Here is a 17,413-nt window from a genome sequence, read left to right as displayed (position 1 = left end):
TCAAATGTCATGTGTCAAAAGCCTTCCTTAAAAGGACTACTTAATAAGTATTAAGACTATGAAGTGCTGTATAGTTACTGCAGTGTATCATTTTGGTAAGCACATTTGCTTCACAGTAAGTGTTTGTTATGTGTCCACACTTGTCGCTTCGTATAACATAGTTACCGTGTATATACCACTAGTAAGTACAGTAACGTGTCTTAGTTACCACACATAAGTGCCTGTTATTACCCACACTTGTCCATAAGTACAAAAGGCTGATAATTTAAGGCTGTGTTATTTGCAATTTCTTTGTAATTATCTGTAAATTTGACTTAAATAAGAAAAGAAATTAGTAAATTAAGTAAATCCAACATATTTTTTTTCAATTTCTTGTGATTTTTATCATTTGTAAGGTGCTTTAGATAAAAGCATCCACTGAATGAAGAAATGTACAGTATGTCCGATGAAATCTTTGTTCATATAAAAAGCACACTCTACATTCCTTCAGCAGATAGATGGAGAGATATGCAAACATCTCACATACTATGTATGTTGCAGACATGAAAGGTTTGAGGATCAAAATTGAGAGTTAATGCTATACCTGTGGAACAACTTCAAAGAATCAAAATCTGTCTTCTGGGAAAAACCTACACTCTAAAAACTAATTCAGGGGACCTTTAGTCATTACTTAAATGTATATATTGTTGTGAAATAAAAAATCTAGTTCTGAAATGCTGTTAGACTTTTTACTTGTAATTGTTATTTTATTGAACTTGGATGACACACAAATTATGCCTATTGATTCAATATACTATCATGACTTGTCATAGTTTAACATTTTCAGTTAATCAAAAATGTATTTAAGTTCTGTTAATGTAAAATACAATCTGATGACATGTAAACGTGTTTCATTGTTTTGAGTTGTATGAACACTTCTTTTAATTTAGACGAACTTAAGTGAAACTGGGCTGGGATTTATATTTCCCATCATGCTTTGCCCATGGCACTTGAAAGGGAGAGTAAATGCTAAAATTAAGTGTTATATAATGTTTTTTGCATAAGATTAATGGTAAGGGAGATTTAGCAGTAATTAGTGTTTTGTTATGCTAATTTAGAAGAGTTTCTGTTAATGTGGGTTTTTGGAGATTTACCATCATGGTGACAAGCGGTGCTTGATAAGTGTTACCAAGCATGTTACTTGTTACTTAGAAATGTGTTTTATTGTGTCCAAAAAGCATCTTCACCTTACTTAAAACATTATGTTGGATCAACTTAAAATATTGCTTTGAATTAATGTAATTCTCCCAATTGGCTTAAGTTAAAAATTCTAGTGGAAAACGTTAACATATTTTGTTTTTGTTGAACCAATGTTTTATTTTTTAGAGTGTACATGGATATGATGGCTTAATAATATTATCATGAAAACCTGCACAACAGCTTTACAGGAGTTGTGATCACAGTTATTCATCTCAACAACAAAAAAACATGACCGGATGAATTCATACAGCAGTAACACTGTTTCTTATGATTCCAAATTCTGTGTAACTTGATTTTCTGCAATTTTGGGTTTCTTGTTTTTTCCCCCTTTTTCCTCTTCCTTTGTTTCTTCATATCGCAACCAGCTCCTTCCGCCCTAATGAGGAATGATTTGCCAAAAAGTAAATAAATTCTGCCATCATGTCATTCCAAACTTTTATATTGTACAATTTCTTCTTCAGTGTTTATTTGTCCAATTAAAGCCAATGAGGTCCAACAGAAGAAATAAATGCTTACAGACTTGGAAACACATATTTGACATTTAGAAATAATACATTACATTACATGATTACTTAAATAATGTTGATCAGCAAATAGAACATACACTGGTCTTTAAAAGTGATAACGCAGCCTACAATATTATTTAGTCTGTTTTATAAGTTTAATCATTTGATCTAAAGCACCTGCAAAAAACTCAGCAACACACCCTGATCACCTGCTCTTCTAATGAAATATATTTGTGAAACTGCATGCTTAGTGAGAAATGCATTGTTGTATGAGTGAGTAGTTTGGTTAAGAATGGAAAGCAATAATGCCACATCACGCTATGCGGTTTGTCATGTGACTCAAAGCTTAGAAATCCTAATAATTGTGTGTATGATGACAGATCAGTAACACTACAATTGTACTTGGTATACTCAGTTGTCATGTGTCAAAAGCCTTGCTTAAAAGGACTACTTAATAAGTATTAAGACTATGAAGTGCTGTATAGTTACTGCAGTGTATCATTTTGGTAAGCACATTTGCTTCACAGTAAGTATTTGTTATGTGTCCACACTTGTCGCTTCGTATAACATAGTTACCGTGTATATACCACTAGTAAGTACAGTAACGTGTCTTACTAGTTACCACACATAAGTGCCTGTTATTACCCACACTTGTCCATAAGTACAAAAGGCTGATAATCCAAGGCTGTGTTATTTGCAATTTCTTTGTAATTCTCTGTAAATTTGACTTAATTTACTAATTTCTTTTCTTTATTCAAGTAAATCCAACATCATTTTTTTTTTTTTTTTCAATTTCTTGTGATTTTTCTCAATTGTAAGGTGCTTTGGATAAAAGCATCCACTAAATGAATAAATGTACAGTGTGTCCGATGAAATCTTTGTTCATATAAAAAGCACACTCTACATTCCTTCAGCAGATAGATGGAGAGATATGCAAACATCTCACATACTATGTATGTTGCAGACATGAAAGGTTTGAGGATCAAAATTAAGAGTTAACATAATACCTGTAGAACAAAATCTGTCTTCTGGGAAAAACTCACATGGATATGATGGCTTAATAATATTATCATGAAAACTTGCACAGCAGCTTTGCAGGAGTTGTGATCATAGTTATTCATCTCGACAACAAAAAAAACATGACCGGATGAATTCATACAGCAGTAACACTGTTTCTTATGATTCCAAATTCTGTGTAATTTGATTTTCTGACATTTTGGGTTTCTTGTTTTTTTTCTCCCTTTTTCCTCTTCCCTTGTTTCTTCATATCGCAACCAGCTCCTTCCGCCCTAATGAGGAATAATTTGCCAAAAAGTAAATAAATTCTGCCATCATGTCATTCCAAACTCTCATATTGTACAATTTCTTCTTCAGTGTTCTTCAGTGTCAGTGTATTCAGTGCAATAAATGCTCACAGACTTGGAAACACATATCTGACGTTTAGAAATAGGTATTACATTACATGATTACTTAAATAATGTTGATCAGCAAATAGAACATACACAGCTCTTTAAAAGTGATAACACAGCCTATAATATTATTTAGTCTGATTTATTTTAATCATTTGATCTAAAGAACCTGCAAAAAACTTAACAATGCAACACACCCTGATCACCTGCTCTTCCAATGAAATATATTTGTGAAACTGCATGCTTAGGGAGGAATGCAGTATAAGTGGGTAAATCCAGTTTGGTTAAGAATGGAAAGCAATAGTGCCACATCACTCTATGCGGTTTGTCATGTAATTCAAAGCTTATAAAAACGATGACTTGGAGGAGAGAATGACTTTACCCAAGTTTGTCAAGAGACTAGCAGCTTAACCAGTGTGTATGATAACATTCAGATAGGCGATGGATTGGGTGAGTTTGACTTGTTCATTATTACTACAGCCATACTTTCTTATTTATATTGATAATTATAACCACCTATAGTATGGTCTATTTTCTTAATTGAGCATTGTTGTCTTTTTGTTGTGTATAATATAAGGGTTACAACAGAAGCAAACTTCATTCTCCATACACGTTGTAACAGCAATTATAATAAGTGATTAATTGAAGTAAAAGTGGTCCCACTTTATATTAAGTGGCCTTAACTACTATGTACTTACATCAGAAAATAAGTACAATGTACTTATTGTGTTCATATTGAATTGCAAAACACATTTGCAGCTATTGAGGTGGGATACGGGTAAGGTTAGGGAAAGCTCTGGTGGTATGGGTAGGTTTAAGGGTAGGGGTAAGGGTTAAGGGATGGGTCAACAGTGTAATTATAAATGTAATTACATAAATTAATTACAGATGTAATTACATGCAGGTGTTTTTAAAATATAACTACAATGTAAAAACATGTATGTACACAATAAGTGCATTGTATCAAATGAGTAATTTAAATGTAAGTACATAGTAGTTAAGGCCACTTAATATAAAGTGGGTCCGTAAAAGTTGTTTAAATTTTAATATGCCATTGGAGTGATTTTCATAAATGTCTCCAGACATAAAAAAACTACAGAAATGCAATAGGGTACAATAATAATAGGGTACAAAATGAATAGCTATGAACAATAAGGATAGCATGAGGAAGTAAAACAATATTTTAAATCTTACAATGTATGTACTTATCTGCGATGATATTTAATTTTGCTGAACATAATTTTTAAGGATCACAATTAAAAGCCCTTGGTGTTGGCAAAATGACATTTGTAGTTTAATGAATTAATTTAATAATTTTGGTCTTAATTTATGCTACCATTCAAATGTTTGGGATCGGTAGGATTTTTTTTTTTTTTAGTATCAGTATGAGTAATTTTAAAGGATGCATTGACAGTTTTTACAGAAAACTGTTTTAAACATTGATAATAATCATAAATGTTTCTTAAGCAGCAAATCATCATATTAGAATGATTTCTGAAGGATCATGTGACCCTGAAGACTGGAGTAATGATGCTGAAAATTCAGCTTTGATCACAGGAATAAATTACACTTTACTATATATTCACATAGAAAACAGCTGATTTACACTGGAATAATATTTCACAGTTATTGTTGTATTTTTAAATAAATGCAGTAGAAAATGTATTCATTAACATTAATATATGACTAACATTATTTTTTGTAATAAAATTCACCAAAGGTGAGTGGTAGTTTGCATCCCTGGATATTACTGTCGGTCATTTAACATTAGGGAGACAATTTCTATAACACCAAAAAGGAAAAACAGTTTTGCAGAAAACCGTGAACAATGAGGGAAAAAAACTGAAAAATAATCCCACACCTATAAGCAGTGACAGAAACTTTTCCAGAACTTTTCCACTAAGGGGTGATATTTAAATCGATTTCTAGGGGCATTTTTTATGTTTCACTTTTATAAAGGCATTTTTTCGAACTATTTTAAATGTATGGGTAATATTTTATAATAACGTTCAGTTATAAGTAATTTAGAAATTATTAGTAAATGATGAACGAAACCTTTTCAAAACATGACTATATATTCATACATGATTAATAAGTGATATGTTAACATTTTATGAATGTTTTATTAATTCAGTTATAAATCACTTGTAAGTTATTAGTTAATGATGAACAAATCATTTACAAAACATCACTATACATAATCATAAATGATACTAAGTCTAAGTCGTATGTTGACGATTTACAAATGTGTTGTAAGTTATCTTAAAAATGCGTAAATCATGAAATTAATCAAACAGATCATTAGAAGATGGATAAGTTATTAGTTGATACATTACTTATCACTTATAAATAACTGAAGTATTTATGTCCAAATTGTTTTCTCAACATTTCTAAACATTATCTCAATAAACAATTGTTAATCATGAACAAATGATGAACCATTAGTAAATGATCAGTATACACTGAAAAAAAATGATGTGTTGGATTTACTTAAAATACATACACTTTTTAAGTAAATCCAACTTGAAGCAAATTTATGTGAAACTAACAAGAAAACCTCTGTTATAGGTACTTAAATATATTTGTGTACTCAAAATTCTTTACTAAAAACACAAGTTGAATTTACCAACTAATGTTAGTGTTAACATTTAAGCTAATTTACTTAAAAAAAAAGTTAATTGAGTTGAACAAACTTAAAATTTGAATTAATTTTAGACCTTGAGCTATTGAATAAAACTTACTGTACTGCTCTAGAACAGTCAATGTCTTGAAATAAGTACAAAACATACAATAAGCACAAAACAGCATTTTACTTCATTTTTGGACAGCATTTCAACAAAAGGTTTTCACACAATTAGTACAATTAGTAAAATAAGTACAAAAATAAAGCATTTTAGGTTTTCTGACAGAGACTGCAATAGAGACAGAGCGCATTTAGTATAATCTGAAAACCATGCCCACCGGGGGGGAAAACAATCCAACCGTCTCCATTGACTTTGTATTGCATGAGGCTGCCTACTTGTTTTTTATAACTTATTACAAAAAAACAGAACAATGCAGTAATCGTAATCGGCGACAACATATGCTAAACAAATAAACAAAAACAAACCATTCATTATTTTTAACCATGTCAAAGAATTATTTCACCTGTTGCCGATTACGTTCCCCTCCAGTGTAGTTCTTATAGTAATATGACCCATTGCGCTCTGTCTCACTGCCTGTATCCACTTTTGTGTCCTTAAACATTCGGTTTTTGGGGTCGACAGCTTATAAAAACCTATTTCTGGTTTTTTTTAGCTTGTTAGCTGTACACCTTGTCACACAGCAGCATTTAGGCATTGTTCTGTTTTTTGTAATAAGACAGAAAAGACAAGGAGGTAGCCTCACGCAATACAAAGTCAATGGAGACTGTTGGATTGTTTTCCCCCTCGGTGGGTATGGTTTTCAGATTATGACGCGTGTCGCTCTGTCTCTATACTACTCTGGAAACAGCAACTTAAATAGTTCTGAAAAAAGTGACAATTTGACCAAAAGAAAGTTCCAGACTTTAAAGGATCATCCATGAAGCCACCTTCGTGATAATCCTCGGTGTGTGTGCTGTTCCAGTTCCTTTACGTCACCATCCTAAAGAAAAGCATAGCAAATGTGTATTTACTTACAACATTACGTGGTAGTTTCAGATTGTTTTACAGTGGGAAAAATATAATGCATTTCTATAACACAAAATGAGATAGAATGTTTTGAAATAACAAGAAAACACCTTTATATTTAATAAATAAAATAAATGTTACAGTTTATCATTTAATTTGTTTTATTTTACTCTAAACAATTGTCACGGGTGGTTGCAGGCAACCAGACGAAGATGAAGAAGAAGGTGCCAACACAAAGCTTTAATAACAATAATCCAAATGACAGGCGAACAGGATGCAGCACACTTAACTTCGGGGCTGTTTACACAACACAGTTTTCCACTAAAAATGGAAAACTTTTAGCCGTTATGGCCGTTCATTTACACAACAACAGCGGTTTGTTGGCCTAAAAACACAAACTTTTGAAAACAGATTTTCGTATGTGCAAGGGCGTATAGTTTCTTTACAAAGTGACATTGCCAAATACTTGTCTGGCATACATAATACAGCTTTTTTTGGCCATTTTTGCAAATCCGTGTGAATGGGGATAGTTTTATTAACACTGTCATCTGTAGAAAGAAAACATTTAGGTTGTTTTGCTATTAAAAGTGTTCTTTTCTTCTTGAATGTGCGTAGGATAATACAAATATACAAAAAATTAGGAGAATACAAAAAGAAAAGTGTAAAACAGTTACTGTATAGGCCTTATGTCTCTCCTTGTGTCTCCTTATGTTCATAAAGCTCTCTCCTAACAAGCTGATGATCTGAATCAGGGGTGTTAAATAAGGGAGACATGCAAAAATGTGCAGGGTTTAAATACCACTGCCATATGTATTGCGTTCAATGTTTTCCAGACACTCACCTGGAAATGCCTGATTATCAGCATTGTCAGAGATGTACACCATTAAACACTGAATCAACTTCTCTGTGTATTTCCGCAGACAGCATTGGACTGAAAAGTACATGGAACAAAAAATTTGATTTTCATGGTGCTTACACAACTACTGAGAAAAATATGATGCCTTTAAAAGCAGACAAACTCTAATATTTTACTTAGTTTTCTTTAAAGACACCTTACCTGACAGAGTTCTACCAGAAAGACTTGGGAAGCAAAGAAACATTTGAATATGATTTATTAGACAGTATGAATATAAATAATCAAATGATAAATTATTAACTTCTTTGGCGTAGGCCCCGTCCATATGCACAATCTGGAGGGTAGCAGACGTTTGCTGATCCTGCCTTAAGATGAAGGCAGGGGCGGAGCCTACCCCAAAAGAACTGAGAATGGAAAGGAAATACGCACCAGTTGGAGGATTCTGTAGATAGTGTTCCTAAATATTACCAAAGAGAAAGAGATGATGAATACACAGACATTGATAATGTTGAATCATTAAAGAGAAGAATCATTTTGCCATATCGTTATGCCATAGCTCTAAAGATGTGAAGAATGCTGCATAGGCCGTAACCTTGCCACGTTAGTCCGAGCATGAAGTAGTCGACTAACCTTTCTAATATAGGCATAGTGATAGGGAGGCGTTGATCGGGAATTCTATGCACGACTTTCACAAAGCCTTTAAGTAACAGCCATATAGAAAGAAGTGAGAAAAAACTGGCAAAAACAGTATCGTGAAGTCTGGCATATTGTGGTCTTACCTTCCAATGAAGCTCACATCAGGTACACAGAGTTAAACACTCCATGTGTATCAGAGAAGACAACTGTCTATACCCTCACCAGTCAGCACTCACACTGCAGTACACACTACAAAGTGTTCAACACCCGTTATAGATGATGTGTAAAACGCACAAATAAATAATTTACAAAGCCTTCTGCATACCCTAATCTAAAGAGTTACATATAATTTGCAGATTTTCCTGTTACATGATCCATCTCATTCCATCTCTTTACCTAAGTCTAAACTTTACATTATTTTTAAAAAAATAAATTAACACTCTGCCACCATTTAATCAGCACGTAATCATTTAATTTTTATTTTGTTTTTCATGGAACAGCTTCTCACCATAACAGGAAAACACACCATAAACTGATCATAAACGTAGTCCATTATTTTGTGAATTTTATTCCAAGGCTTAAGAAGTCGTATGATACCACTGTGTGAGGAAAAGTTTCTTATTCTGCAATATAATCATATACAAAAATAATCACACATATCTGTCATCTTATCCATTAAAACTTTCAAAACACCACAACACAGGTTGGCGGCAGTGACGTCAAACCTTGCTCCTTATTGGCTGTAACTCAGACTTAAAAAAAAAAAAAAAAAAAAAAAAAAAAAACAACAACCACCGTATAGGTAGTTTTTCAAGCACCTTATTATGACCTATATTTTAAAGTCATGCGCCCTTCTAGCTCCCGTAAAAATAATGACAGTGTCGTGTTTTGTCTGTCGTCTGAAATGACGTATGACTGTCGTTACCAATCAAAATGTGTGGACTTTTTACACCATTTCTCCTATTTCCATTTAGCAAAACGTTTTTGTTTTTATTAACGACTACACCCACCCCACCCCTAAACCTACCCTTAGTGATTTATAGTGCATATACACTTTATGAGCACATGCATTCCCTGGGATTGAACCCACAATCTTGTGATTACATGATTGCATATATATTGCAATACTCTGCCAACTGAGCTACGCGAAACCCGACATATGACACAGATGAAAGGGAAAAATGCATTAAAATGAAAGTGTCTTGTTGTTGATAGGGGCACAACTTCAGTAAACTCTCCTATGGATCGATTTCATGAATTAAAATGAAAGTGTCCTGTTGTTGACAGGGGTGCAACTTTAGCAAACGCTCCTATGGGTCATATTTCATGAATTAAAATGAAAGTGTCCTGTTGTCGATAGGGGCACAACTTCAGTAAACTCTCCTATGGATCGATTTCATGAATTAAAATGAAAGTGTCCTGTTGTCGATAGGGGCGCAACTTTAGTAAACACTCCTATGAGTCGTATTTCAGGGAAGTGACAAACAACCTATATAGGCATATTTGTGTCCTGTTGTTGATAGGGGCACAACATTAGCAAATGCTCCTATGGGTCGTATTTCATGAATTAAAATGAAAGTGTCCTGTTGTCGATAGGGGCGCAACTTTAGCAAATGCTCTTATGGGTCGTATTTCATGAATTAAAATGAAAGTGTCCTGTTGTCGATAGGGTCGCAACTTTAGTAAACACTCCTATGGGTCATATTTCAGGGAAGTGACAAACAACCTACAGTGCCCTCCACAATTATTGGCACCCTTAGTAATTATGAGCAAAGGCGGCTGTTAAAATAAATCTGCATTGTTTATCCTTTTGATCTTTCATTCAAAAAATTCACAAAATTATAACCTTTCATTTAAGGAAAATAATTGAAAGGGGGGGGAAACTCACATTATGAAATAAATGTTTTTCTCCAAAACACGTTGGCCACAATTATTGCCACCCTTTTATTCAAAACTTTTTGCAACCTCCTTTTGCCAAGATAACAGCTCTGAGTCTTCACCTATAATGCCTGATGAGTTTGGAGAACACCTGACAAGAGATCAGAGGCCATTCCTTCATGCAGAACCTCTCCAGATCCTTCAGATTCCAGCTCCATGATGGTGCTTCTTCTCTTCAGTTCATTCCACTCATTTTCTTTAGGGTTCAGGTCAGGGGACTGGGATGGCAGAAGCTTCATTTTGTGCTCAGTGACACATTTTTGTGTTGGTTTTGGTGTTTGTTTTGGATCATTGTCCTGATGGAAGATCCAACCATAGCCCATTATTGGATTTCTAGCAGAAGTGGTCAGGTATTGATTTTTTATCTGTTGGTATTTGATAGAATCCATGATACCATGTATCTGAACAAGATGTCCAGGACCTCCAGCAGAAAAATAGGCCCACAACATTAAAGATCCAGCAGTATATTTAACCGTGGGCATGGGGTACTTTTTATCCATGTGTGCACCAAACCCATCTGGTGGGTTTGCTGCCAAAAAGCTCTTTTTTTTTTTTTGTTTCATCTGACCATAGAAGCCGGTCCCGTTTGAAGTTCCAGTCGTGTCTGACAACTGAATATGCTGGAGATTGTTTCTGGATGAGAGCAGAGGATTTTTCTTGAAACCCTCCTGAACAACTTGTGGGGATGTAGGTGCTGTTTGGCTTTAGGCTTTCTGAGACTCAAGACTCAACTAATCTCTGCAATTCTCCAGCTGTGATCCTTGGAGAGTCTTTGGCCACTCAAACTCTCCTCCTCACTTCACATTAGGACGATTTAGACACACGTCCTCTTCCAGGCAGATTTGTAACATCTTTAGTTGATTGGAACTTCTTAATTATTGCCCTGATACTGGAAATGGGGATTTTCAATGCTTTAGCTATTTTCTTACAGCCACTTTCTATTTTGTGAAGCTCAACAATCTTTTGCTGCACATCAGAACTATATTCTTTGGTTTTACTCATTGTGATGAATGATTAAGGAAATTTGGCCTCTATGTTTCCTCATGTTTATTCTCCTGTGGAAGAGGAAGTCATGGCTGGACAATTTCATGTTCATGATCACCCTGGTGTGCTAAAAAAATGTAAATATGAATGGGAATATACTTCAGAGATATTTTACTCCCCCCACTTTCAACTGTTTTCCTTCAATGAAAGGTTAGAATTTTGTGAATTTTTTGAATGAAAAATCAAAAGGATAAACAATGCAGATTTATTTTCACAGCCGCCTTTGCTCATAATTACTAAGGGTGCCAATAATTGTAGAGGGCACTGTATATAGGCGTATTTGTTGGAGAACGTTGCTGTTACTTGTGTTTTGCAACCAACATTGTTTGCGACATGCCAGATTTGACTTGCTGTGTTGTGCAGCACGATGCTTTGGAGGATGGAAATGCAGATCAGGGCAATGTTTGCAGTGATTAAACACTTTAATTTCATTCTGTAACTCACAAAATTATGTTTTGCTGTCAGAGCGCTGGTAATGTAGCACACACTTCGTTTGCTGTTGTCTGTTCTAAATAAATAAATAAATTGTGATTACATTTATTTGCCTGTTACACTTCGTATATTGTCAAAATGGTTATGCTTAAGGTTATATGGTGGAGTGGGGAGCTTAAAATTATTCTTTTTATACAAGAGTATATCAACTAGGATAACAGTCACTGTAAATATATCTATATTGCTTTTTTATTTTTGTGAAGTGCCTAAAAAGTGGTCATGTTTAGGTATAAGGGGTGAGTTAGGGGCTGAACGATATCTATATAATAGTAAAATATATTTGCATCACATTCTGTCACCATAAACTGGCCTGTCAATCATCTTAAATCTTCCACATTTCATTTCATTTCCTACTGTATTAGAGAGAGATGCAGTAGCACAATGATCTGCAGCCGCGGGTCTTTCATGCGGAGAACTCTCCTCATATTAATGCATAATGATGCATTTAAAAGTTAATGGTCAAACAGATCTTTATAAAAGTCCACATTGTTATTGCAGATGAAATATTACATAGATAACATGAAATCAATATTTCTTTATCAGGTTTTATTACTGTTTATTAGTCACTCAAACCTTGGTAGCACATATCCGCAATGTTTTTAACAATTGTTATTTGTGTTTGTAGTTCTGAATTGAATCCTCGTCCAAAGCGCAATGGGTTGTGGGCAATAATGTTTAACTTTATGATGTTGGAATTTTGCAATTAATCCGCAAATCACATGCTTTTTGAACTGGCCTGGTCTGTACGGATACAGATCAACTATGATTCCTACTAACTTGACATTACACCTCCTGTGATTTGACTATCACAGATGCACACAATGTTGATGTTAAAATTATATATTGTGCAGCCCTAAAATTCAGCTTTGGTAAGCAGAAGAGGCTAATCTCAAAAAACATTAAAAAAAAAAAAAAAAAAAAATCTTACTGACACCAAACTTTTAAATAGTAGTGCAATTCTTCAATTTTTTTTCTTGTTATTTATGCCAACTACTTTCAACTTCATTAATGTGCAGTGCACTGTACAAAAAAAGACAAATCATCACAGGTTCCTGTGCTGGAAATAGGGTGTTTATATTCCTAAGTTTTTTGTTTTGTCTGTTTTGCTTATTTCATTGTCAATTATGTCAAAAATGTCACAATATCACATCTCAATATGCCTTTGTGTATGTATTTTCTGATCTTGTGTATTATGTGTTTATAGGTGAGCTATTTGACAGCTACAAAGATGACTAGAAAAGCAGTGATCATTGCAGTGTTAAGTTTAGGTATGCGAGTTACTGATCATGCAAATTATTAATTTCTCTTAATAATTTAAGTGGAACAGTTGCATTATGATGAATATTGCTTTTATTTTTTAACAACAGTATATTGTAGTGCTACTACAACAAATTCAACATGTCCTGTGCCTACAACTACTGAAACTGTAGTTGTAGATCTCCAGAGTACATGCAGTTGTACATGTGCATGTAGTTGTACATCTCCAGAGACTACAACTACTAAAAGTCCAACAACTCAAACATCAACAGACACTACAACCCCTGAAACCGCAACAACTCAAACATCAACAGACACTACAACCCCTGAAACCGCAACAACTAAAACATCAACAGACACCACAACCCCTGAAACCGCAACAACTGAAACATCAACAGACATCACAACCCCTGAAACCGCAACAACCCAAACATCAAAAGACACCACAACCCCTGAAACCGCAACAACTGAAACATCAACAGACACCACAACCCCTGAAACCGCAACAACTGAAACATCAACAGACACCACAACCCCTGCAACCGCAACAACAACCCAAACATCAACAGACACTACAACCCCTGAAACCGCAACAACTGAAACATCAACAGACACCACAACCCCTGCAACCGCAACAACTGAAACATCAACAGACACCACAACCCCTGAAACCGCAACAACCGAAACATCAACAGACACCACAACCCCTGAAACCGCAACAACTGAAACATCAACAGACACCACAACCCCTGAAACCTCAACAACCGAAACATCAACAGACACCGCAACCCCTGAAACCGCAACAACAACCCAAACATCAACAGACACCACAACCACTGAAACCGCAACAACAACTGAAACATCAACAGACACCACAACCCCTGAAACCGCAACAACCGAAACATCAACAGACACCACAACCCCTGCAACCGCAACAACAACCCAAACATCAACAGACACAACAACCCCTGAAACCACAACAACCGAAACATCAACAGACACCACAACCCCTGAAACCGCAACAACTGAAACATCAACAGACACCACAACCCCTGAAACCGCAACAACAACCCAAACATCAACAGACACCACAACCACTGAAACCGCAACAACTGAAACATCAACAGACACCACAACCCCTGTAACCGCAACAACTCAAACATCAACAGACACCACAACCCCTGAAACCGCAACAACTGAAACATCAACAGACACCACAACCCCTGAAACCGCAACAACTGAAACATCAACAGACACCACAACCCCTGAAACCGCAACAACCCAAACATCAACAGACACCACAACCACTGAAACCGCAACAACAACTGAAACATCAACAGACACCACAACCACTGAAACCGCAACAACAACTGAAACATCAACAGACACCACAACCCCTGAAACAGCAACAACAACCCAAACATCAACAGACACCACAACCCCTGAAACCGCAACAACCGAAACATCAACAGACACCACAACCCCTGAAACCGCAACAACAACTGAAACATCAACAGACACCACAACCCCTGAAACAGCAACAACAACCCAAACATCAACAGACACCACAACAACTGAAACCGCAACAACCCAAACATCAACAGACACTACAACCCCTGAAACTGCAGCAACTGAAACATCATCAGTTCGTGTTAGCTTTTCCAGCAATGAAAATTTTGATTCACAACTGTTAAATACATCTTCTGATGCATTTATTAACAGAAAGAATCTAACTGAAAAAGAGGTATGTAGTGTAACACATTTTTAATGCATGTGCAATTTACTCAGTAAGATAAATAGAAACAAATAATTTGCATGTGAATGTATTAAGTATTTTATTCTGCAACGTAATGTAAATATTAGTGCAAACTATTTGCACCCCACATAGACTAAAATGTATGTTATTTTTACACCAGTGCAATTAGTATCCTTCATTTGTGCACTGGTGTAAATATCACTACACTTTTTTTTTTTTTTTTTTTTAATAATTATAAGTCTATAGTTTAATTTCACAAATTTCACAATGAGTGTCATGCAGTATAGTATGGAGTTAGAAATATGACAACACAATTTGAATTTAAATTTTGTACATTTGAATGATAGACAAGTGTCATTTAACAGTATTGAATATTAAGTGGCATTTTATATAGTTTTGAAGTTAAATTTTTTTTAAACTTGAATCCTGGAAATTTGATATTTAACAATATTGAAATTTTTATGACATCATTTTCTACATAAGTATTTTCAAACAGCACATTTTATGTTCTGAATTCTTAGACTGCAAATATCCACTTCTTGAGAATACAGCTTCAGGTTTTCAACATGAACAAATTCTAAACACGAAATTCAATATTCTAAAATTCAAAACGCAGAAACACAGATACAGAATATTTAAAGTAGGTCAGAGGTCCCACTTCCAGGTTCCACAAGGAAGAGTGGAGGTTCTCGGAAAAGTCGAACATCGCATTTAGGCCAATTACAGAGTAGCAATAATTCTCAGTATGCAAGACATTTATCTCTGGGGGTCTCTGTTATGCCTATTTGTTTTCGTATAAAATATATTTAGTATGAAAGTGCAATTACTATACTTATGCTTCTTTCTGTTATTGGAATCAAATCCAAGTTGGATGTTACTCTATTTCAAACACTCGCTGATGTTTTGAGCTCAATAACTTCACAAATTATCATTCAGATATGTGTAACATAGCAGGCACGATTACATGATACGATTTATTTCCGCACAATATCATTCATATTGTAGACTTGTTAAAATAAATAAAATCAAATCAGAAGGGATAAGTATATGTGACCTATTAAAAGTCCCATTAAATTACACTTGTCTATAATTAAAATTTACACAATTAAAATTCAGATCATATTGTCATATTTATAGATCCATAGCTGGTAGTTTGTGGTGGTTCATTTTTTCCAAGAAGTCCATCAAAAGCCCAAGGTGTAGGCAGTAACAGGTGAAGTCTCTTTAGCTATCTATCAACCTGGGGTGCGTTTCCCCAAAGCGAACTATGGTTGACTAACAATGCTTTGGGGAAATGCACCCCAAGCTGAGAGCTGAATCAGTCCATCCTAAGTAAAGCTCATTGTGGAAGACTGAAGTGATGTAGAGACTGATAAAAAAAAAAGTCTACACCAAATGGTTTAAAAGTTAGATCTCAAAAATAAGTGAATAAATAACAACAACAACAACAACAGAAACTATAGGTGAAAATAGGTGCAAATATTAAAAACAAAAACATGTAAATACTTTTGTAATGGATGATGTACAAAGAAAGTTTAAGTACACAGTTGAGCAAGAACTAAGGCCTGTTACAGTAAATGCTACTATGCACTGAAATTTGGAAACAGTAACTGCATATCATGTAACAACAAATTAATGACATCCTGATATTGTGAAACTGTTTTCCACAGTTTGGGCTAATCTTTAAAACGGAATTCAATGATACCTTCATTGCATTGACAGTTATTTCATTCAGGTGAGTATTTCTTTATTTTACTTATAGTAAGAATATATTTCATTTTTGAAATTTGTTTTTTCTCTTTTTTTTTTTTTTTTTTTTTTTAGAAAAAGTCTAATATATTTATTTAAAAAAGTTAATAATATAACCTAGATTACACATTTTTCAATTTTACTCAAATTAGGGTGATGCAAAATGATTACACCCTACAACAAAAACTATTACATCTAGTACTTTGTATGGCCTCCATGATTTTTAATGACAGCAGCAAGTCTTCTAGGCATGTAATGAACAAGTTTGCAACATCTATCTTTTTCCATTCTTCAAGAATGACCTCTTTTAGAGACTAGATGCAGGATGGAGAGTGATGCTCAAATTGTCTCTTCAGAATTCCCCATAGGAGTTTGACTGGGTTCAGATCAGGAGCCATTGAATCACTTTCACCCTGATCTTCTTCAGAAGTCCAACACTGGCCTTAGATGTGTGTTTAGGATCACTGTCATTTTATAAAATGACCACGGAGTGATGGTAGCATCTTCTCTTTCAGTATAGAGCAGTACATCTGTGAATTCATGATGCTGTCAATGAAATGCAGCTCCCCGACACCAGCAGCACTCATGCAGCCCCACATAAGGACACTGCCACCACCATGTTTCACTGTAGGCACCAGGCATTTTTTCTTTGTATTCCTCACCTTTGTGATGCAATACAGTTTTGAAGCCATCAGTTCCAAAAACATTAATCTTGGTTTTTATCACTCCAGAGTATAGAGTCCCAGTAGTCGTCATCTTTGTCAGCATGGGCTCTGGCAAACTCTAGGTGGACTTTTTTGTGCCTGGGCTTTAGGAAAGGCTTCTTACGTGGATGGCACCCATGCATGCCATTCCTCTGCAGTGTATGCCGCATTGTGTCA

The 17,413-nt window shown here is 34.9% G+C and overlaps 1 protein-coding gene and 1 long non-coding RNA gene across 2 annotated transcripts; one reads left to right on the top strand and one right to left on the bottom strand.

The window, feature by feature from the left end:
* Positions 1–6,523: 6,523 nt before the first annotated feature.
* Positions 6,524–8,242, bottom strand: LOC125264228. The gene is made up of 4 exons (XR_007184035.1): positions 8,090–8,242; positions 7,862–7,884; positions 7,646–7,735; positions 6,524–6,778 (listed from the first exon to the last, which is right to left on the bottom strand). It is a non-coding gene; the product is annotated as an uncharacterized LOC125264228 (long non-coding RNA).
* A 3,369-nt stretch (positions 8,243–11,611) lies between these two features.
* On the top strand, positions 11,612–14,266 carry LOC125263940 (bromodomain-containing protein DDB_G0280777-like). The gene is made up of 2 exons (XM_048183140.1): positions 11,612–11,680; positions 13,207–14,266. Exons 1-2 carry the CDS (start codon positions 11,612–11,614, stop codon positions 14,170–14,172), a joined length of 1,035 nt encoding a protein of 344 aa, XP_048039097.1. The 3' UTR covers positions 14,173–14,266.
* Positions 14,267–17,413: the final 3,147 nt, after the last annotated feature.

Source organism: Megalobrama amblycephala, linkage group LG3 (genome assembly GCF_018812025.1).
Source record: "Megalobrama amblycephala isolate DHTTF-2021 linkage group LG3, ASM1881202v1, whole genome shotgun sequence".
Lineage (NCBI taxonomy): Eukaryota > Metazoa > Chordata > Actinopteri > Cypriniformes > Xenocyprididae > Megalobrama > Megalobrama amblycephala.
Note: the sequence above shows the minus strand (reverse complement) of the source record. Positions and strands in the feature narration are given on the sequence as shown.

Coding starts and splice junctions, on each gene's coding strand:
- LOC125263940 (XM_048183140.1), top strand. CDS start 11,612: ATGCCAGATTTGACTTGCTGTGTTGTGCAGCACGATGCTTTGGAGGAT. Junction 11,681..13,206: donor GAAATGCAGATCAGGGCAAT/GTTTGCAGTGAT, acceptor CTGTAGTTGTAG/ATCTCCAGAGTACATGCAGT.